At 36.4% G+C, this 24,157-nt stretch overlaps 1 protein-coding gene across 1 annotated transcript in view; it reads right to left on the bottom strand.

Moving 5' to 3' along the window:
- The window catches only part of SSR1 (signal sequence receptor subunit 1), a 26,409-nt gene continuing 2,252 nt past the window's right edge, over positions 1-24,157 (bottom strand). Inside the window, exons 2-9 of the mRNA XM_006105207.2 lie at positions 22,045-22,157; positions 16,307-16,394; positions 14,842-15,104; positions 12,937-13,013; positions 12,014-12,092; positions 10,318-10,411; positions 10,031-10,045; positions 1-2,267 (exon numbers count right to left, since the gene is read on the bottom strand). Coding sequence (XP_006105269.1) covers positions 2,200-2,267; positions 10,031-10,045; positions 10,318-10,411; positions 12,014-12,092; positions 12,937-13,013; positions 14,842-15,104; positions 16,307-16,394; positions 22,045-22,157 — 797 coding nt within the window. The 3' untranslated portion in view covers positions 1-2,199. The remainder of the gene's footprint in view (positions 2,268-10,030; positions 10,046-10,317; positions 10,412-12,013; positions 12,093-12,936; positions 13,014-14,841; positions 15,105-16,306; positions 16,395-22,044; positions 22,158-24,157) is intronic.

The following is a 24,157-nucleotide window of genomic DNA, read 5'->3' as shown; positions in this document are numbered from 1 at the left end:
GCAAGATCCACGCTTTATAAACACATATTCTCACATGTCTGAATTGATACACAAGATTCTTAGTTCATTTTACAGATTCTGAAACCAAACTGTTCAAATGGTAAATTCTGAAACCATGGTTAATGTAGCAAATGAATATTTCAAAACAAACAAAAACTTCATCCAAATATTTACATTTAAAAAATAGACTACTTATTAAGTGTGCTTGAACAAACCATGTGTGGAATTGAATTCCATTTATTACAGAGTTAGTTCCTGCTAAACACTTACTGATACTAGAGAAGACGCCCCAGCACCTGAGTTTTCAAGTGTTCCTAACCTATGCTAAAAAAATAAAACATGACAAATAATTTCTGAGGCACGAACTTGAACCTCAGAAAAGGATGAGCTAGTATGTAAGGCAAATTACTTAGGGGGTAGAAGGGGTGGCACCTGGCAGTCAGAGTGGTTTTGCCACTGTCTCAGCATTACCAGGGTGTTGATAAAATTCTCTAGAGGTCATTTAAATTCTGTAATCACACCTCACTGCATTATGTTCTAGTAGTTTCACAAACTTGGGACGCTCACAAAAATATCTGGGAATACATTCCTTGAGAAGTTGGAAGGACCTCCTTATTACATTTAGCAAAAAAAACATGCAGTCTCTTAGAGTTCATAGAGCTTTTACAAAATAAACTTATTTTTCAGCCCAATTAAAAACTCAAACACTTTATATTACAGTTATAGAAGTTTATAGTGCAGCAATGCCAACACAAATAATTTGACACCTTCACCCCTACTTGCAATGTGATTAATAACTATACAATGACTTCTATTTTGTCATTGACTTTGGCTCTGATGTTTAAATACTTAAACAACTTGGAAAGATTTTGTGTGTGTGTGTTTTGTCTCTTTTCATTGTTTTGTGTGGGCATGGGTACAGGTGGGGAGCAGTCAGTTCATTATAATGAAGACAATCAGGAATTGAACAGCCACTAAAATTTCACATACCATTTCCTTACAAAATATACACGGAAGAATATGGCTTAAAGATAGAGGGGAAAGCCTCTTATTTGTTCCTTCTATTATACTTTACCCTTCATCTAGTCTAACAATGATGCCAAACTTAATACCTAGGGCAAGAGTAACTCTCTAAGTGAATTTTATGAAGCCCAATTTAATTTTGGTTTTTAGATACTTAGTGCTTAAAAGTTTGGAATTCTTCAGATGAACTAAAAAAAAAGGTTATATCAACAACCAAAATACCAAAAAGATTAGATAAAAAACAATTGATTAATCATCTAAAAAATACCCAACTAAATGTTCTTAAACAAATTAGAACTAGTTGGAATATATCTCTGCCCTTATAAATTGGCCTTCTGCTTGGTATGTAGTTAAGGCAACTTTTCTTAAGTAAAATACTTCTACTAAGGAGAAACAAATGATCTCTTCAAAAAAGAACTATGTAGGTCTACCATCATTCCAAAGCAATCCCTTGGGTAAGAAATAGAATAATGGTCAACACACCAACTCAGTTTCCACAAGCACACCATTTTCTTTTTGATAAAGAAAGAGTGGGGTGGATTTTATATACCAAAATCAACAGAATTTTCATGTTTCACAATTTTGTTGCTAGAGATCCCTTGAACTCATTTGGGAAGTGTTCTGAAGGTGCATACTATAGTAAACAGAAGCAAAGTACCAAAACAACTCTATTGCTAAAAAGCAGCTGCTCCTGCTTGTACCTTTAGAATACTAGTTGTAAAACAGCAACGATAACCAAATGCTAATTTGTTCTATCAATTGGGACTCTAAGGAGGAAAAAAATTGTTTTCTTTAAACAGTCCAATGTAGGACATCTACAATCATCTTGGATAAATATGGACTTTGGAGAGAAAATGTCAACAAGAAAGGCAATTAACATATTCAGTATTCTAAAGGCTTCAGGGAGTTCAACGATGATTCTGGTAAGACCAACTGCTCACATACACACACACACACACATAGATTTTAATGGTTTAAAAAAACAAATTTGTTACTTTAGAAAAATGAATGCAGTGCACGTTCAAAAATATTATCGTCACAGACTCTGATTGCTCAGTCCACACATAAGTAGTAGTTGCCTTCTATGATGATATGGCTTCTCTGCACTAATTCCCATCAGGCCGAAAAACATTAGGGCAGGTTAAGTAAAGACTGAATTGTTGCACAAAGGAACATTTACTCATCAGATCCCACTGATCTCTTCTGTGCCCGCTTCCTGGGCAACCTTCTTGGTGAAGCTTTATCTGCAAGAAAAGAGAAAGTTTGAATTTGCCTATTATAGATATGCTAGATTCAAAATACATTTTAAAAAAGCATTTCCCTTCAACTTTACAATTAAGCTCAAAAAATAAACATACATGCAAAAATATGCCATCTAATAATAAATGCCTCTTATCTAGTTTAGGTATTTTAACTAACCTTCCAAATAATCCTTCAAGAGGTAACTGAATTAAAACAAAAACTTTTGCAATTAGGGTGGGAAAAGATACAATCTTAGTTACTGTAACATAGGAGCCACCATGCAAAATCTTCTTGAATTCTACAACTTAACATGATTATGCATGCATAAGTAAACACTTTGAAAATAGTGTAAAATGTATGAAGTTTATAGCTCAAAAATATTTATATTGGTTACAAAATTAAAGACAGTATTTACAAATGCAGCCATGCAGTTGGCATAATGTTGACACTTTCATAGAATTACCTAGAATAAGCAGTAGGAAATTAGATAGTATATCAATACTAAGACCATCCTACACACATAAACATTATGCTTTTACTTTTTTCTCTTTATATCTTTATATGTTAAGAGTCTTAGTGGGGACTATCAAACAAAAAATAAATTGATAGTGGGTTTCTTCTACTTTTAGTAAGAGTCATCTTTAAGTTTCTTTAAAAAAGGAAGGGCTGCCCTGACTGGTTTGGCTCAGTGGATAGAGCACTGACCTGAGGACTCAAGGGTCCCAGGTTCGATTCCGGTCAAGGGCATGTACCTTGGTTGCGGGCACATCCCCAGTAGGGGGTGTGCAGGAGGCAGCTGATCGATGTTTCTCTCTCATCGATGTTTCTAACTCTCTATCCCTCTCCCTTCCTCTCTGTAAAAAAAAAATCAATAAAATATATATTTTTTTTTTTTTTAAAAAGGAAGGGCTGAATTCTCTCTATTGTGGCTTCTTCTTATTTTGTAAGAGCACTTTTCAAATTAGGAAGATAAGCTCTCTTTGTGAAATAAGTAATTATTTTTTCCAGTTTTTTTTAAAAAAATGACGGGCTGGAAAAAGATGGTTCACCAAAGTATGAGGTTCATTTGAAAGCATTTTATGAACAATGGTATAAAAAATATAATGTGCCTAAAAGATCTTAATTTTTATTTTCCAAAATTACTAGACCATGCCTATATTTTTAAAATACATAAGTTTTATTAAGCATATTTAGAAACTAAAAATTTTTTTTAAAAATCTGTTTAAGAGTTAATGATTCAAATATTAAGATTAAGTCTACATGTCACATGAAAACCCACCTTTATTACATAAGTTAGTAATGTTATTTAAGGGGTTCAACTTATCTAAAACTGAGCATAGAAGCATTTTTCTGATGAAGATAGCCTACAACTTTCATCAGATTTTCAAAAAGGTTAGACTAAAAACTACTGCCTTTACACAGCTGACCAATTTCCAAATAATTAAAAAACTAAACAATATGCTGAATATAATTTTTGAGGATTCAAAAAGCACTTTAGAATCTAATAGCCATCTGTGTGAATATTGCTGTTACTAAGCAGATGTGAAGTAGTGATCACTGACTTCCAACAATTTCAAACACCTGCAGCAGGTTTTTAAATATGGGAATGCATAGAATAAGCCTTCATCACCTGCCTGTGTAGCTCATCAAAGTTAGGAAGCAGACAAATGAGAAACAGAGTAAGAGCATTCTGGAGTCACTGAGAGTTTGGAAAAATGGTTCCTAATATCTCAATAACTCAGAGAGCGGCATTTTATTTCAGCAAAGAACAATGTGTATAATGATGCTTTTCAGCCCACCCCCCACTTACCATCACCATCCAAACCCTTAAAAAAACTTAGAAATTAGCTGTAGTAAAATCATATCTCCCTGCAACTTTTTTCATTTTTAGATGACAAAGGCAAAATTTTAGTGAAACTTATTAATAACAAATCAAGAAAAAACTTATTAGCAATGACACCAAACTACCCTTCCTTTGTTTACATTCTCATGAGTGAGATAGATGAGTAAAAGCTCCTGCCAAGTTAAATATTGGCCTCTTATAATGTCCTATTCTTTATACCACCCCTCTCTCTAAAAGTAATTCCTCAAAGCTTGAAGCACCTTCCAGACAGGCCTCCTGCTCCATGACCTTCAAAATCTCTTTTGTTTTTTTCCATTCAATCGTCCTATTTTCAGAAGAAATGGCTATTTTGCCTTGGCCAGTGTGGCTCAGTTGGTTGAGGGTCCTCCCATGTACCAAAAGGTCTCAGGTTCAATTTTGGGTCAAGGCACATTGCCCGGGCTTGATTCCCAGTAGGGGGTATGCAGGAAGCAGCCAATCAATGTCTCAATGTCTCCCCCTGAGGGAGGGAGGGAGGGAGGGAGGGCTATTTTTCCTAAATTACCTCAACTCCTTTACTCTAAGAAAACCATGTTCTAGGACAGTGGTTCTCAAAATGTGGTCTGGACCAGCAGCCTCAAAATCACCTAAGAACTTAGATATGCAAATTCTTAGGTGTTACCTAAGACCTACTCAATTGGAAACTCTAGGGGTGGGGCTCAGCAAAGCTTAACAAGCAGTCTAGGTGATTCTGATGAATGTGCAGTTTAAGAACTACTGCTGTAAGGAATCAAGTATAAGAGGAAAAAAAACAAGCATATACAATTAAATAAAAATACTGTTATAGTTGAATTGAAAATATCAATATAAATTTGATTTGAAAAATATGTATTTTCTATCTCAGTTCAAAGAATGGGCCTAGAAACAATGTCACCCAGTATGAATGCCATTTCTAGTATCATCTAGGGGTCCTTGGAGAAACAGAATCATGACTAGCTCTGTGTTTAGAGCAGAGAAGGTACAAAAGTTTAGATTATCTTGTTGAGCTGGCTAGTAAGGGATCATTCAAAGACCAAAAGGCTAAGAATAGAGGCAATTCAAAAAGGCACCCAGAAGCCAAAACTAACAATTTGAGCATCAAAAAGAATATAGTTGTCCTGGCCGGTGGCTCGGTGGTTAGAGCGCCGGCCTGCAAACCAAAGGGTCTTGGGTTCCTTCCCAGTCGAGGGCACATACCTTGGTTGCAGGTTCCCCAGCCCTGGTAAGGGCGTGTGGGGGAGGCAACCGATTTATGTGTCTCTCTCACGTCCATGTCTCTCTCTTTCTCTTTCTCTCCCCCCCCCCGCCCCCCCACCCCCCTGCTTCTCTCTCTCTTTTTAGAAATCAATGGAAAAAATATCCTTGGGTCAGGATTTAAAAAAAGAATATAGTTAACACAGCAATTCTATGAAAATCTGAATTTAGAGATGATAAAAAACAAAGGAGAAAATTAGAAAAAAACTCTGTCATCATTTGGGTGCCTCTTTACTTTGAAAATTAGAGAATAAAGGGAAGAATTTAATTTAGCATTTATCCTTTTTCAGTAGGAACTGTGTTTTAGGGTAACCAAATAGTTTTAGTTGATTAGGGAAAGCTCTATGTACTTTAAAAAAGAATGACAGTAAGTAAAAAGTCAAAGAAATTTCAATTGAAAATTATCAACACCTCTGGCACATTGATTCATGAGAGGATTATCAACTGGTGAATGTTTAGAGATTGGAAATCTGTGTGATGCCAAAGTGACACCCACAATAACTTCTAGGCTGAAAGCAGAAACACCTCACCTTCACCCTAATTTAGTGCTCAAGTTATCATCACTAATGATGGCACATGTTACTTGATGTGATGCAGAAGTACTCAAGAGTTATGATGTATGCCAATGATTTTCAACTGGAGTGATGCAAGAATTTTTAAAACATGCAATACCTGACTATTTAGTCAGGGGACCAAAGGGTCCCCTTAGTCTGTCAAATAAAAAAATGACAACAGCCAACACAAAAATTGTGTTGAACGAATCAAAATTATACCTATGTTTTTTGTCAGATCAGCAAAAAAGTATTTTTTGGTATATTGCAGAAGTTTAGTAATTAATTAGTTGGTTTGTGTCATGAGATGAAAAAGGTGAAAATCACTGAAGTATGCTATTAGCCAGAAAGATCAACTTAAGTCTAACCAAGCCTATAGATTTATCTTCTGGATTAAATAAAGTTTAGCTAAAGACACCAGGAAAAAAACAATCTGGCAAATATGGAGGGTAGGCCTTTTTAGAGCCTTATTCCTCAATGAATGTGATCAATGGGTCACCTGGGAGCTTGTTAGAAATGCCAATACTTCAGTCTAACCCTAGAGCAGCTGAATCCAAACCTGATCATAACAAGTGATTTGTATGCAATCAATGTTTGAGAAGCCCTTTCCTACAAGGCAAGTGGCCAATCTCTTGAACTGCTGTAAATTAAAAGGGACTCAAGGAATATAACAACCAGATACAATGTATCATCCTATATTGAAAAAAAAGTTATAAAGGATATTTTGAGACAATTTAAGAAGTTTCAATATGGACTGGTTATTACATATAATTAACAAAATAAATTTTTAAATAGGACAGTGTTTCTGACAGAAAAATGATATTTCTTTGCAAAATGAAATATTTTAGAGGTACTGTGTATTGGACAGAAAAAGGGCTCTGTAATAAATCTAACACCAAGCAACCTTACAGGATGATCTGATTATAAATTTCTAACTGGGAAGGTCCTGCCTCAGGCCTATAACTTCCCTAGTAAAAGGTTATCTTTGCCTTAAACAAGCCCTGTCCATTGTTTTGTTTTGTTTTGTTTTGTTTTTTTGGTGCACCTTTGAAATTCCCCCTTTTCAGACTCCTCAGGAGTGTAACCACCCTCAAAAGAGCACATACTCTTGTTAACAATCCTGTAATCAAATCATGGAGATTTCCCTGCCTTGCTTTCTCCCATGTTCAAATAATCTTCCTTATGGTCCCTCCTTAATTTGAAATGTATAAGGGAAACTGAAAACTGTATATTCTGGGAGCACTTAGATCTTCCTTCCTGGCATATTGTCCAGTTCGGCTCAAACTTAAAAAAAATTACCTACAGGTCTGGATGTTTCTTAAATCAACACTAGAGGCGTGATGCATGAAATTTGTGCATGGGTAGGGTCCCTTGGCCTGGCCAGCGATCAGGGCCTTCCTTCCCCAGCTGCTGGCCGGGGCCTTCCTTCACTCCGCGCCGCCCCCTGGTGGTCAGTGCACGTCATAGTGAGCAATCAAACTCCCGGTCGAACTCCCGAGGAGACACTTTGCATACTAGCCTTTTATATATATAGAAGATAGATAGAAAATGTCATCATATCTCTAATTTCAAAGTATGTTACATTGAGAATTTCATGGGTTCTTTACATTCAACAGATCTAATTCAAACTCCTTTCTCCTCATGCATTAGTGTTCCTCTTCCTATATTCCCTAACACTAACAGGATCATCTTCCGCCCAGCTGCCTAAGCTCAGAGTACTCTTTCACTCCTCCCTTAGACATCCAAACAGTCAGCAAAAGCCAGGTCTGCTCCACTTCTGAAATATCTTTCTACTCACTTTTACTATCACTAACTACCTTAGCTTAGGGCCCTATTGATTTCTTACTTAAAAAAAAAAATCATCTTCTAATAGCTTCTGCTTGCTAGCTATCCTCCATAAAACTATCATTTTCTTTTAAAACAAATTTTTTTATTTCTCAGCTTTAAAGTATCTGATGGCTACTTTTTACCTAGAAGGAAAAGTCAAAAGTCCTTAGCATAGCACATAAAACCTTGAAGACGTCTTCTCACCCAACTTTTCCAAACTCTGGTCAAATGTCAACTCCTTCTGTGAATGATTTTCCCACTCTCCTACAGGAGGAAGGTCCTCCTGTGCTCCTATTACTTCATACCCACTTTTAGTAAAGCAATTATGTTTCAATAGAGAGCTCACTAAATAATATGGAAATAATAGGGAAAACAATTCAATTTGTAAATAAATTTATAAAAACAATCTATAAACCGAGAAAGGACTTGAACAGTCAATTCACAGGAAAAGAAATACTGAATGGTAAATAAATATGTATAAAGAAGCTAAACCTCATTCTTAATTGTAATAAAAAAGATACTGTTTTTACCACTGACAGATTAAAACATTGGTAATAATACTTGAGAATGGTAAGTGAGGAGAAGCACACAATATAGTAAAATGGCGAGAATATAAATTGGTGTTATGTTTTGGTAAGGAAGTGAGATATGTTCCTTAAAAATTAAAATGCACATAATTTTAGACCTAACTATTGTACTTTTAAGAAATTATCCCTTGTGGGAAGTGGAAGAAATGGGTGAAGGGGGTCAAAAAGTACAACCTTCCAGCCCAGCCAGCGTAGCTCAGTGGTTGAACATCGACCTATGAACCAGGTCACAGTTCAATTCCCGGTCAGGGCACATGCCCCAGTTGCAGGCCGATCCCTGGTAGGGGGCATGCAGGAGACAGCCGATCAATGATTCTCTCATAACCCTCTCTCTTCCTCTCTGAAATCAGTAAAAATATATTTTTTTAAAGAAGTACAACCTTCCAGTTATAAAGTAAGTCCTGGGATATAACGTATATCATGGTGACTATAGTTGACAATACTGTACCGTATATTTGAAACTTGCTAAGAGAGTAGATCTTAATAGTTCTCATGACAAGAAAAGTATTTGTAACTTATGTGTAGTGATGGGTGTGAACTAGACTTACTGTGACAATTATTTTGCAATACACATAGAATTTTTAAAAATCATCAAGTTTGGCTCAAATGCTTAAAAAATTATCTACAGGTTTGGGTGTGCATAAATTTAAGAATCTTCATTACAGCTTTTTAAAAAAATAAGTGCTTACATATGAGCACTTAGTATTAGCTGATAATTTTGCTTTACTCACCTTTATTAATACTACCACTTTAGGTAGCATAGTGCCTTTAATTGCACACTCATTTGAATCCTGGCTCCACCTCTTATCAGCTATATGGCAAGCTTCCTCATTACAGATTTAATTTTAAGATTGAAAAACTCAAAATAAAAAACATCCTTCAATACAGAACAGGTTTTATCTGTGATGACACATTCATATAAAATACTATCTAGTTATTAAAAGAATGAGGTAAATATGTTAGTAACTATCACAAAAAAATACCAAAAGCATGAAAACTCAGATTGTATAACAGTGTGTGCAATATAATTCCATCTGTACAAAACCAACAGAGTCAATAGACATATATGCTGATATATGTATAGAAAATACTTAGAATAACATGTAAGTACCAATTACTTATGAAAAATGGGGTCAGTGGATCCAGGTGATATCAGCTTTTCACTTCTGTACTATTTATTTTTTATGAGCCCCTATTACTGTTTTTAAAAACATATTTTTATTGATTTTGATATTTTTACATGTCTTTATTGAGAGAAAGAGAGGGGAGAGAGATAGATACATCAATGATGAGAGAGAATCATTGATCGGTTACCTCCTTACATGCCCCACACTGGGGATTGAGCCCACAACCTGGACATGTGTCCTGACAGGAAATCGAACAATGACCTCCTGATTCATAGTTAACCACTGAGCCATGCCTGCCAGGCCCTATTACTTCTACATTCTTTTATAAAAATTAATATTCTAAATAACTGCATATGTAGTAATAAAACTGAAATATATCTGTTAGGAAAACTACCATGCAGTATTTTAGTTTTATTTTTTCAAACTATTCTGGGTAGTTAGTAGTTAGCAGTTCTTCCAACAAATTTAGTGCTAAGAAACTTTCATTACTCTTTAAGCTTATTGCAAAGTAGACCCCCAAATACATAGTAAACACCATTAAAAAATAATTCACCTCACCTCTTCTACTTTGCACTGAAGCGACAGGAAAGAAAAGAGACAGGAAAAAGATTAGAAATATAGAGAATTACACATTTGTATATAAACTGCAGATCTGGAAGCATTTCTATATTAAGAACTACACAGAATAAAATTTTAAAGCACTCATTAAACATATACTAAATTCTATACAAGTACTGAAAAAGATGAGTGTTAAATAGCACTGACCAAGCACTTGTGCTAAATCTAAAATATTTAATTTCCATTTAAGAGAAAAAGTTCCCAGCCAAGTTAGTAAGAGTACTTACTGATCTGATTCAAAGTTTCCTGAGGAATCCAACTCATGTCAACATCATTCTGACTTGTTGTACCCATCTCTACTTTCTGTACAGGTCTCTTGCGCTAAGAGAACATAAAAACAGTACTTTAAAGGAGTTTCATTATACTATTTACTGTAACTTTAAAAAGAGAACTATCAAGCTACTTGAGTATCTTAATTTAAGGTATTTAAGAAATTATAAAGAAATTATGTCCTCTTCTAGTTTTAAAACATACTCCTACTCAAGTTTTTATTAATCAGAGGGGGAAAATCATGTCTAGCACCAATTATAAAGAATAATAAAGGAATAAATCTTCAAACAATGATTTATTTTCAGGCTTTAAAGATATTTTCCTATGCTATAAAGCTTCATGTGTTATCAAGACTTTCTATGTATACAACAATTCTTTCCCTTTGAGTATCAAACGTTAAAGAATAAATTTATTTCTAAATTTGACAAAATTCAGGATAAATCACTGAAAGGTTGCATGCAGGCAGGTTCCTGCATTGTTAGTTAAACACACTTAAAACAGTTGGCATAGATAAAACAAAACAAAAACATAAAATCTCATTTAACAACCAAAATCTTTGTCCCTAGAGTTTTTGCAGCAAAACTTCTAGTTTACTTCAATTCTATTTAGCCCTGCTCTTATAAATACCCCAAAAAACCATATTTACTGAAAAGAACATTAAATATATAGCCTAAAAATTAGATTTTGAATACACAGAAAGGTAACCACAGCCAATTAAAAAAAGTGGCTTCATTGAAATGGGAAAAATTAGAGATGCCATTATATCTAATATACGTATTTATATAAAAAACTCTATTATGAAAATGAGGCAAAGAAAGTTATGGAAATTAACATTTAAGCACTAAGTACTTCTCTTTTAAAGAACAAGTGTTTATTAGTAACACTTATTGCTAATCTCTATATATAAAACCCTAATATGCAAATAGACTGAATGGAGGAACAACCAAACTGGTCGCTATGACGTGCGATCACCAGGGGGTGCACATGGAACAGCAGGCGTTGGCAGCAGGCGGCAGAGCACGGAACATGGCAGGCGTTGGCCACGGTGGGATGGTGGAGCAGGTGAGCGGGAGCACCAGCCAGTTGCTGTCATCAGGGCGAGCCTCTGGTGGTTACTGAAAATTCTTTGCTCCCGCGCGCCGTGGTCCAGCTCGGTGCTCACACCTGCTGCCAGTGCTGGAGCTGCCGCTCGCACCCGCTGCCAGCCCTGATTACCCGAGGGCTTCTCCACCTCCCCCTGCTCCTGAGGGGTGATCAGGATGTTTCTATCTCCCTCACTCCCTCTACTCTCCTCTCTGGAATCAATAAAAATATATTTACAAAAATAAAGCATTAAAATAGAGTTACAATAAGAAGGTAAAGATAACTCTGGAGGGTACAGACTAAGGACACTAATTGCACATGTATAGAAAAGTCTAAACAAATCCAAGTCACATACCCAAGGTCTCACCTTTAGGTTTTATTTTAAAAGGTACAACAAACCAACAAATAAACAAACATATAAATAAGTAAATAATTAAATAAAGTAAAAGGCACAACAAACCTGTAAATATACAAATTCATAGTGAAAGCAAGAAGTCACTGGATTGAACTTAAGTTAGTACTGTAACAACTTCTGAAGTATGGCTATAAGATTTGGTCACCTATAATTACCTTTCTAGATTCCAGGAGTTGATGAAGGCCAACAACAACCAAGAGCCCAAGACCAGCAAGGAACATATACATAAAGATTCTAATATAAAAGGAAAAAATATAAACTGGTTTAATTCATAGGAACTATCACAGCTTATTAAAACTATAATTCTTGTTTAACTTAAAAAAAATCATAGCTAATTACATCTACAGGGTGTGGCAAAAGTAGGTTTGCAGTTGTGAGTAGACGCATTATAATTTATTAATCATTGTATTATTTTACATACGAACAACTGTAAACCTACTTTTGCCCCACTGTGTATAATGTTAACACTAGATAAGCGTTCCAAATAACTTGTTGGTAAAAGGAATAAAATAATTTAATTTAATTTAGACCCAGGTAATAAGTCTTATAAATTTTTTACTTTATTTCTAAGAATTTAAAAAAGCAATTATATGATCCCAAATTAGTAAAATTGCTTTATAATAGTATTAAGTTTGTCTCCCTCAAATATTAGATCATTTTGCAGTTTGATTTAAAAATTACTTTTGGTGAATTCATCTAGTAAGAACTCATCATTTACAAAGAACACATTTTTTAAGTTAAAATCTTATGATTTACATTTTCAATAGCAATTTTAGAGGCATGCAACTTAGATTAGGCTGGTGATCAGTTTAAGAGCATGGGGTGCAAAAGATTTTAGAAGAGGGGAAGGATGGAAAGCTAAAGCTATCTTTTTAAAAGAAATTTTTGTCAATTTCAACTATCTTTCCTAACTTGGTATGAATAGCTATAAGAACCATCTAAAGTATGAATTTACATAGTTAGGATTACACCAAATCTATAGTCCATTTCATTTCCATCATTTAAGAAAAATAGGTTGATAGGAGCAAACCTTCCAGCCTTACAAGATCAAGATCTACAAATTTCAACTTTCACTTACGTTTCTCCATCTAAGCCATCCTCTCTTTCAATAATTGTAACTGTTTGATTGAAGACAGCATCTTGAAATACATTGCCCTGTTTACAAAAAAAAGAAAGAAAAATTCCCCCAAACTGAAATGCATTGAAAAAAGGAAAGCCTATAAGAATTCTTAAAACCATTACTCTAAGAGATATATGATAGCTTTCTTATCACTTAGAAGACAAGACTCGGTCATACCTAATGGCACTAACTCGGTGTCAGGGATTCAACATTATGATGTTTGTTATTTTCTCCTATGAAATAAAAAATGCTTCCAATTTCACTAAGTTGTCCCCCACTTTCTTTTGGGTTGGGGGGAAGGGAAGTTGAGGAATCAGGGAAGTAAAACAAAAACAAGATAAAATGTGCAGAAAGAAACAAATCCCACAGAACACTCTTATAACGAAAAGCCCTACGTTCTGTTGGTGTAACCTTCCAAAACAAGAAAGACAGAGCATAAACATTTATAGAATAGCAGATCATTTTAGGAACTAGACTTGAGCTCTGGCTGGTGTTGCTAAATGGTTAGTATCAGCTCACACACCAAAGGATCTTGGGTTCAATTCCCGGTCAAGGGCACATACCTGGGTTGCAGGTTTGATTCCCAGCCCCAGTCAGGGTACATTCGGGAAGCAACCAATCAATGTGTCTCTCTCATATTGATATTTCTCTCTTTCCCCTTTGCTCCCTCCCCAGAACTCTCTCTAAAAATCAATGGAAAGACTATCCTCAGATTAAGATTACCAGAACAAAAAAATTAGACTTGAACAAGTCAAATTCATGTTCTAAATTAACAAGGGGTTGGAAATAAATTTATAATAAATGGGTGCTTTTTATTATCAAAGTATTTTTCTGTTGTGATCTTGAAATAATTTTGTTAGTTCAACACAATTTCAGTTTTCAAATACATCAAAATCACTGGAACAAATACATAGCCGTTTTCAGTGTTTGATTCTTTGCACAAAGGTAGTACTTAAAAAGTTACCTATTGCTAAACTGTAATTATAAAAGTTTTACTTCAAAATCTTGCAATTGGCATTCTTCTGTTGACAATTCCAAGAATCAGAATACTGATGAAACTAACATTTAAAATGGAACTGAAACTTCATATATGCCTGATAGATTATGTTTTCTGTTTGAAATATATAATTCTTCAAGTCACTTAACTATAAAGTTGAGAAAGCGTAATATGTTATTTTGAAGGAAAAATGAAAAACCTTCTGCTCTCTACTAAGAAATTTTTTAAAAAGAAAAACTTAATTGCAGCACCAGAAATTTAACTAAGATATAAGGAAAACATGTGGACACTACAATAATGAAAAGTTGACTAAGCTTCCAAAAAGGATAAAATTTCCTTCACTGAAAAGTTTTTGAAAAGGAAATGGGTTTAGATGTGCTCTTATCTGAAGGTGGACATAATAGTTGGGACCCAGAGGTGAGCTCCCAGTAGCACAATTGTGCTAGGTTTCTCTTATTCATTCATTGGATATATACCACCACATATTAAAAACCGGAAGACAGCAGAGCTTCCTTAGGCTACTTGGATCTCATAAACCATAAACCTTACTGCTAAACCTATATTAAAAATAGCAGACTCCACTGTGGCTAACTTTCCTTTTAAGATCCAGCTCAAGTCACTTCCACTTTAATACTCTAGCACCTCACACTTATCTCTAGAATGTATCACTTATCATGCTGTGATATAGCCTGCTTACATTCATCTCCCCCAGTGGATTATAGACTTAAAGACAGAGACATGCAATTTATCTTTGCCTCGTTGGAGTTTTAACCACAAAACAGGCACGTGAATGAGTAAACACGGAATATTCAAATGTCAATTGTCCTCACCCATCTCTAACTAAAAAAAAGTTTAGAGGGCCTTACGTTCAAATCTTTGTAGTTCAGATTGATGACTAGACCGAAGGGTCGTCCACCCATAGGCTCTGCAGGAATGAAGGAGTACTCAAAAGTTGCCTGTCTCTGGGGTGGGACTACAGTGTTCAGAGGAAGAGCCGTGAAATTCTGGATATAAAACTGGTAGTCCTGCGGGTAACGGAATGAGGCATCTAGAGATTCAACAATAAAATCTTCTGTGCCCTTGTTTGTAAAGCCTACCAGGAATTTCACAATGTTATTTGCTGGAAAATCTGAAAAAAAAAAAAAAAAAAAAAGAAAAGAAAAAAAAAGAAAGGAAGGAAGGAAGAAAGAAGAGAGACAAGATTAGAACATGCTCAAAGGGCATAAAATAAAAAGTATGACATTACTCATGGATTTTGGCACTCTTTCCCAATACATGTAGACTTGGTTTCAGAATCTCTTTCAATGGAGCATTCCAGTCATCCACTAAGTAGTAACTGGTATATAAACTGAAACCTTGTCTATACTCTTGCATTCCAACTTAAGAGCTGAACTGAGTACCTCAATTTCAGACCAGATCACATCCAAATTATGTGGTCTAAGAAAGAGTCGTGTACTTTTAGTACGATTATCTTGCAGTGAGACTATCTGTCTTTATGAAGTCACCCCCCACCCCCCAACTCAGTATCTGTTATCTATGCAAATAATGGAAAGAAGAATGACAGATAATAAATTGGGGAGGGAGGGAATCTCTTAATCAAATTAAACTTTTTGTAGGCATAAAGTTGGAACATATGTGGGAATAAAATAGAAAACTTGAGAAGACCAAAAAAATTAGTAACTTCAAAATATCTCTTCAATAATTATACTGTAGTCTACAGAGCTGAGTTTCACCCCCTACAGCACAGGCTTTGGGGTCAGACTGATCTGGGTCTAAAACCCTGTCTCCACACTCTATTTACTAACTGGGTAACACTGGACAAATTGTTAACCTCTCTAAATCTCAGTTTAGCAATAGTAACTAACCTCAGAGGATTTCTGTAAGGATTTAATAATACATGAAAAGCATTGAGAACAATGCTTGCCATAGCCTTCATTAAATATAAGCCATTATTTACTTTCTTTTAATGTAATCTAGGCTCCAACCAAGGCCTAACTGTAAAGATTTAATATTTCCCTAATGTTTCCACTCAAAATACAAGTTACTTTACTGTGGCAGTTTGAAAACAGTTTAAAACAGTTTCTTTCGAAAGAACATTTAATTTCTAGTTAAAATGGATAGTTTTTCTTTTCCTCCTTAATTTAAATGCTAGGAATATTACCTTACAGACATGGGTATTCATACATATATATGAGTTTTTTCCCCAAAATGTATATTTAAACTTGCAAGAAAGGAAGATGCATCTTAAGCATTAATAACACTTCCCCAAAAAGTGACCTTGTTATTTTAAAAATTTCTACAGCTGAGTCAAACCTAGTATTTCTCTATTACCTTCTCCTTTCACAAATAGGATAGTTGTATCTGCACTTGGTGAAGCTTCAGGTTCACCAGATACATCTTCTTCCTCTTTATCTTCTGCCTAAGAAAAACAATATTAAAAAGGGATTACTACGGGGGAAAATACCACCATATAAAAATGACTTCACTGCCCTAACCGGTTTGGCTCAGTGGATAGAGCATCGGCCTGCGGACTCAAGGGTCCCAGGTTCGATTCTGGACAAGGTCATGTACCTTGGTTGCGGGCACATCCCCAGTGGGGAGTGTGCAGGAGGCAGCTGATCGATGTTTCTCTCTCATCGATGTTTCTAACTCTCTATCCCTCTCCCTTCCTCTCTGTAAAAAATCAATAAAATATATTTTTTTAAAAAAATGACTTCACTAAGATTTGGGACAAAATATTGCCTCTCCAAGGTTTTGTTGGGATTAGCAGTGGTATGAATTTTATTGTATCTCATCAGTCAAAATAAAAAATTCTAGACAGTGTATCTTGAACAGAAATGTGCATACCAAATCCCCTGGGATTTTGCAGATCTGATTCAGATCTCAAGTGAAGCTTAAAATTCTATTTCTAACAAGCACTCAGGAAATGCTGATATTGCTGGTACTCAAACCACACTTTGAATTGCAAGGTTCTGGAGTGTGGGCTGGTATACTTTTTCGGTAAAGGACCAGGTATCAAATTTTGGCTTTGAAAATTATAAGGTCCTTATTGCCAACTAGTCAACTCTGTGGCTGCTTTCTATGTGGCTACCCTGTAAAAGCAGACACAGACAACACACAAAAGATGGGCAAAGCTGGACCTGGGGTGCAGCCACATTTTGCTAACCCTGTTCTAGAACACCTTATTAGCCTACAAAGACTTCCATCCTGATTAACAGAACAGGACAGAAAAACTGTATCATTTACTATTTCAAGAAGATGCTGGTAAAGAAAATTTTCCTGTGAGAATTTGTCATACAACTGGAAAAAAATGATAAAAAAAGTGACCAGATCATATTTCATATTGGGGTAATGGAGATGCCCTAAAACTTGATTAAAGCTGCACAATTTGGTGCATGTATTAAAAATCATTAAATTGTATGCTTAAAACAGATGAGTATTATGATAAACAAATCATATATATATATATATATATATATATATATATATATATCTATCTATCTATCTATCTATCTCTAATATGCAGTGTCCCCTCGGGAGTTCGACCAGGAGGCCTGGAGTTTGATTGCTCGCTATGACGTGTGCCGACCACCAGGTGGCGGTGCGGAATGAAGGAAGGCCCCGGCCAGCAGCCGGAAGGCCCTGATCAGTCCTGATTGTCCGCCAGGCCTAGGGACCCTACCTGTGCACAAATTTCATGCACTGGGCCTCTAGTATCTCAATAAAGCTGTTTTAAAAATGTGAACAAAATTTAGTTTAAAACTTTAAACCTCAGTGCAGCATTTCTAGACCAAAGACAGGAAGGCAGGAACCATAAGCTGTAGTATAAAGAGGAAAGTGTAGACTTGAGAAATAGTTAAGAGAAACCATTCCTAAGATGTGATTAATGAGTTGTGCAACAAAAAAGAAAAGTAGCAAGGCACAAGCTTGAATCACTGGAGCCATTATCAAAACAAGAAATAGTTTATGAAGGTAGGATGGACAGTGTATGCTGAATTCCAGTTTGGACATACAAAATTTGAGCATCCAGATGGTGCTATACTGCAAAGCGCTGACAATACAGGTATAAAGCTCAGTAACTGTAAAGTAGATGGCTAGAAATTAGATCTGAAAGTCATCAATATAAGCTGGTGGTGGCTAAAACCATGGGTTTCATCAACATTAAGGGGGTGAGCAGAGGGAGGAGAGAGAAGGTAAGAGAGACCAAGCAGTAGCAGCTGGGCAGGGAAACTAAGAAGGTGCAATAAAAGCCAAAATGAAGGGACTCAAGAAAGGGGTAACAGGCCCTGGCAGGTTTGGCTCAGTACATAGAGCTTTGGCCTGTGGACCAAAGAGACCTGAGTTCAATTCAGTCAAGGGCAGGCTCCTGCACGGCCGGCCCTGGTCTGGGTGTGTGCAGGAGGCAACCAGTTGATGTGTTTCTCTCACATCAATACTTCTCTTTGTCTTTCCCTTGCTCTAAAAATCAATGTAAAAATATCCTCAAGGGAGGGAGGAAGGAGTAATGGGCCAATGCTAAAAATGGTTCAAACAGAAAAACAATGGCAAACAGGCCTGGAATTTGGCAATTAGGTCACTGATGACTTAGCAAGAACATTTTTAGCAGACACAGGTGACCAAACAACTTAGAGAAAAAAGTGAAATGAGCAGAAGAGAAAAACTGTACGGTTTACTGTTTCAAGAAGCATGCTGGTAAAGAAAATGTAGAAAGGATAGGTGAATAATATACTTAGAGGTAGGAAGTGGAATATTTGATAGAGTCCATACTTCATGGCCTTTACTTTCTGACACTGAAGGCAACATTGCTAGTAAGACAGAAGAGGACTAATTTTGAATTTGAAAGTGATAAATGTTTGGAATGTTAGTTGTGAAGAACTGGAAAGTAGATGGAAGTAAAGGTAAACAATTCATTTATCTTATAGCCAATTAGCTTATTATAAGATGTATATTGCTTAGTACCTGCTACCTGGTTATACTCTAGAACAGTGGTCGCCAACCGGTGGTCCACAGGGTCTGAAAGGTTGGCGACCGCTGCTCTAGAATAGTTTGGCTATTACAGACTATCTGCAGGAGAGTCAAGAAACTGATAGTACTGTGGAGATGCCCTCTGCACCTGGAGGGCAGGCATGCAAGAAACTTTTCACTACATACCTTGCACCTTTTAAGCTCTAATCCACTTGAATATAGTATCTATTTTAAATAATAATACTAATATTTTGTTAGTGTTACTACTTTAGTGCTTGTTTCAATAAATATCAAAACAAAAACTGCTATCAGTTCTCTTAAAAAAATACTTTCAAAGAATGATGACATTCTACATTGCAACCCTTGGTTTTAGAGACTAAAGGATAATCGAGGGGGGCAGAAAAACCCAAGGTGACTTTAAAAAAGAGTTTACACTGAAAAATTTTAAACCAATTACTTGTATCTAAACCGGGTGTTGGTAGTTCAAATCTTAGGGAAATCTCCTTTCTGTCCTTTGACTACAGACATAGTCCCGGTATCAAAGGATCCTCCCATATCCACCAATTCTTTGATGTCTAAGGCAGCTGTGTTTAAGTTAATAAGACACATCTTGGGTAAGAACAATAAACAGGAGAAATTCTATGGCCCTCAGTTCTGGAGGTAACTTTTGTAGCAGCTCTTGCCTTACAGGCTTATCTTTTTTATTTTTTTTTTATATATTTTATTGATTTTTTACAGAGAGGAAGGGAGAGGAATAGAGAGTTAGAAACATCAATGAGAGAGAAACATCGATTCAGCTGCCTCCTGCACACTCCCCACTGGGGATGTGCCCACAACCAAGGTACATGCCCTTGACCGGAATCTAACCTGGGACCCTTCAGTCCGCAGACCAACGCTCTATCCACTGAGCCAAACCGGTTAGGGCTAGGCCTATCTTTTTTAGCCTGCAGGGTTCGCTACAAGTCTACTACTGCTGGTACCATCTAGTCTAAAGAAAGGAAACACTTACCCAGCATTTTGCTTCAATTTGCCCTAACCACTTTCTGATTTGAGAAAAGCAACATAGAAAAAGGTACTAACACTTCTGAATTAACTGGCCAGGGTAAAGAGTAGACAATTTGAGTTATTCTCTCAATTATAATACTCAAGGCAAGGGAGATGATCAAGGGATAGAAAAGTTCTGGCTAACCTGAAACTATAACAAAGATCCAACAGTTTCCTCTGCTACTCTTTCCTCCACAATAAATACATTCCAGTGCTAGAGATCTGAAGTAATTTCAGAAAAGTGGTTATAACAATACTAGAGGCCCGATGCACGAAATTCGTGAAAGAGTAGGCCTTCCTTCCCCTGGCTGCTGGCACTGGCTTTCCTCTGGCACCCGGGACCCAGTCTTCCTTCCGGCTACCAGCAGGCGCCCAGGACCCGGGATTCCCTAGCAGCCCTGGCTTCGTCCAGAAGGTCGTCTGGTCTAATTAGCATATTACGGCATATTACGCTTCTATTATTAGAGATGATCTATCACTAAATTTCTGTGCATGCCCACATTTCAGAGCCCTAAATACCATCTCTAATCCTCATTTTCTGGATGGATTCTCTTCGGATGTTCATTCCAAGTTATCTTACCACAGCAGCACTTTTAGAAGAGTGAAGTTTTTGTTACCATCACTGATGGAGGAATGTATTTATCTAGTTAAAGTAATGCATCGAATGAACTGCGTTGAAGGTGCAGAGCTCTAATATAAACCCTTAACGTATGGATATGCATACATGTGAAAAGCTTGACACAAGGTAATCAGTAAAGGTAGTTTTCTTAAAGGAGGGGGAATTAGAAAAGCACAAAAATTAGTAGGGGTGTTCTATTCAAGTGAAACAGTATGTGCAAATGCATAGAAATGGTCATTTAAACATCAACAAAATAGCAAGCAGACTAGCTTAGTTGGAAAGCATACTCCATAAAAATGAGGACAAAAAAAGGGAGCAGTATCTATATACAAGGCCAATTATTTTGATGTTGACATAATAGAAAAATAGGGACTAGGTTTGATCTCGGAATAAAAAAAATCACAAAATCTAGAATCACAAGTTTCTAGGTTCAGGTATGGCATAATGAAGAGAAAGAAAAAAAATGTGTGGCATAGATTACAGTAGTCCAAGAGAGGAAATGAAATTAGCTAAAAGCATGCTGCAATAATCCTTACTCTAGCCCAATATTTTTACTGTCATACTATTTATACTAATAAAAGGGTAATATGCTAATTAGACTGGGAGACCTTCTGGACAAAGCCATAGTGGCAGGGCCGAGGCAGAGGTGGTTAGGGGTGATCAGGCTGGCGGGGGGAAGGGAGGGGGGGAATTGGGGGTGATCAGGCAGGCAGGCAAGCGGTTAGGAGCCAGCGGTCCTGGATTGCGAGAGGGATGTCCGACTGCCTGTGGGCCTAAACCGGCAATCGGACATCCCCTGAGGGGTTCCAGATTGGAAAGGGTGCAGGCCCGGCTGAGGGACACCTCCCCCAACCCTGTGCACGAATTTCGTGCACCAGGCCACTAGTAATGTTATAATAAAAGTGTCAGAGCTGAATGACTTCTAGAAATCTTCTCTAAGCCCTTTACTCTCACAGAACATACTGTATATACTGTTTATAGTCTGCTCCTTACCCCTGGACACTACTCCAAGAACATGAGCTACTACATGACAGCAAAGAAAACACCTGGTTTGTTCACCCAGCATCCAAAACAGTGCCTGGCACATAAATAAATATTTGCTTGTTGAAGGAAAGAAAAAGGAAACTGAGACCCAGAGAGACAAGTTACCCAAGATCAGAAAGCTAAGTAGTATGTATCCCAAATCTATCAACAAATGGTCCACTATATTGTTACTCTAACAAAGTCATGTCCATATGATCTCCCTCCCTATTCCAGAAAATACTAATGATCCATCCCCAATGACTGGCCCCTATTATCCAAACTTCAATTCACACCAACCACAGTAACAAGCCTCTAAAATCAAGAATTTTAAAGGCAAATTTATCTATAAAAAGGATACATTCTAGGTATATATATATATATATATATATATATGCATTAAATTTTATATCACATTTACCAAATCTGTTGGTTCATCTTCTTCCACTTCTGCTTCATCATCTTCATCTTCAATTATTGAATCTTCCACTGTTTCTTCATCTTCTGTAAGATCTTGAGCTGCTGCTACTGAGCCTAACAATAAAATATAAAACAAGCAGTTACCTACCCTGGAATACTAATGTTTTTTCATCTCAAGAATAGTGAACAAAAATTTCCCCTTGGAGCAGTTCAATCACACAGTATACTTGAATGATGCCAGATTACAATGCATATAAGAATATTCAGCCCTAGCTGGTTTGGCTCAGTGGACAATGCATTGGATTATAGACTGAAGGGTCCTGGGTTTGATTCCAGTCAAGGGCACATGCCAGGGTTGCGGGCTTGATCCCCAGTAGGGGGCATGCAGGAGGCAGCTGATCGATGATTCTCTCTCATCATTGATGTTTCTGGCTCTCTCCCTCTCTCTTCCTCTGTAAAATCAATTAAAAAAAAAAGAATATTCATATTTTATCTTAGTAGTTTTAACAACTGCATGTTAATTTTAATGGGAAATGCTGCTTAATTTTAAAAAGCACCTAACAGTTGAAAAAATGAACTCCTGAAATTAAAGATGCCTTAAAGTTCAAATAAAGGACTTCAAGCAATTTTGTCAAGCAAATGAAGGAAATTAAGTGTTTCAAAAGAAATCCCAAAATTTAATCTGTCATTATCCATACAAAATAAAACAAAAATACTCACGGCTAGAGAAAAACAGCAATCTAAATATCTAAAGCAAGAAACTTTGTTAATAGAGTTGACTAAAACTCAAACTCTTAGAATTTGATAACATGTAATTCCAAGGAACAAAGATCTACATGGCGCTCATGTGAAAACTAGCTGACATAAAACACACTATTTAGTTAAAAAACCTATATTGTTAACTTCAGGGTTGAGAGCAGAGAAAGCATGCACTTATTTTTGCGGGTGGCTTCAAACATGTTTTAATATACTTTATTTCCCCTACACTTAATATGAAAATAAAAGTTAGGCATAACTATAATGCCAGGAAAGTATAAATCACAGTTTTATATGCAAAAGTATTCTAAATAAGTCACATTAAATCTATTTCAGGCTAGACCCTCAAAAGAAATTTCAAAGTTCTAGCGACTCTCCCAACATTTCTCAGAAAGAATGATGATGTGGCAGTTCAGGACAGGGAAAAAAATGTGGGAAAGGAAGCATGTGCATATGCTGCAACGCCCAGGAGAAACAGCACACATTAAGGGGCATGTATTTTAAGTCTTTTCAGTTCTTCTTCCTAAACAAGTCATTTAAAAAAAACTAGTTAAAAGACACACACACGCACACCACCACCCCAAAAATAAAGAAAAAATCCTAAAGAAATGAAAAGCTAGTAAGAAAAATATCTAGGTCTGACATAATAATTTAAAGTTGTCCTTAAACTCAGGATTGAGACATAACAGCTTTTCACCCTACATTTCAGTGGATACTAAAGTATTTTAATGTTACCAGTAACATTTCTATGCCTATAAAATCCAACAATTTTCAGTTTGAAAAATTTTAAAGGAAACATCTTTTGAAAGAAAGAACATTATTCACAAAAAGTGTTTAAAGATACCCCGTTCAGTTTAGATACTGATGTTTCCTTAAAAAAAAAAAAAAGTTTTAAACCTGAAAAAATATAGTAAGTAGAATTGGCAATTTTTGTTGAGAGAGAGAGAGAGAGAGAGAGAGAGAGGAAATCAGCAAGCAAATGGTAAGGGAAAAGAATCCCTCAACCTGCAAATGAATCTCTTAACAGTTCTGGTTACTTTTCATACTTGGCTTTCCATCCACTGAACAGGAACCAGTCACTTCACTTTTTTTCACTTGGAAAGCAGCCTGTGGGCACCTGTCACTATCACGCACTCTTGCCTCTCAGCTCGCTTCAGCTGATGGGAGCAGAATCCCCAGGGCTCATCCAGTCAGACTACACTTGACAGAGTACAGAAATCGAAGTTCATGAGAGAATCAGGGCAAGAAGCCAAGTCTACACATTTTTAATGTCTGCCGTGTAGGTTATTTTCCACCACCAGCTTAACCGTGGGGAGGAATAAACAAACTGAATAAAACATGTAAAACTCGATGAGACT

The sequence above is a fragment of the Myotis lucifugus genome, unplaced genomic scaffold (assembly GCF_000147115.1).
Source record: "Myotis lucifugus unplaced genomic scaffold, Myoluc2.0 scaffold_650, whole genome shotgun sequence".
Taxonomy (NCBI): Eukaryota; Metazoa; Chordata; class Mammalia; order Chiroptera; family Vespertilionidae; genus Myotis; species Myotis lucifugus.
Note: the sequence above shows the minus strand (reverse complement) of the source record. Positions and strands in the feature narration are given on the sequence as shown.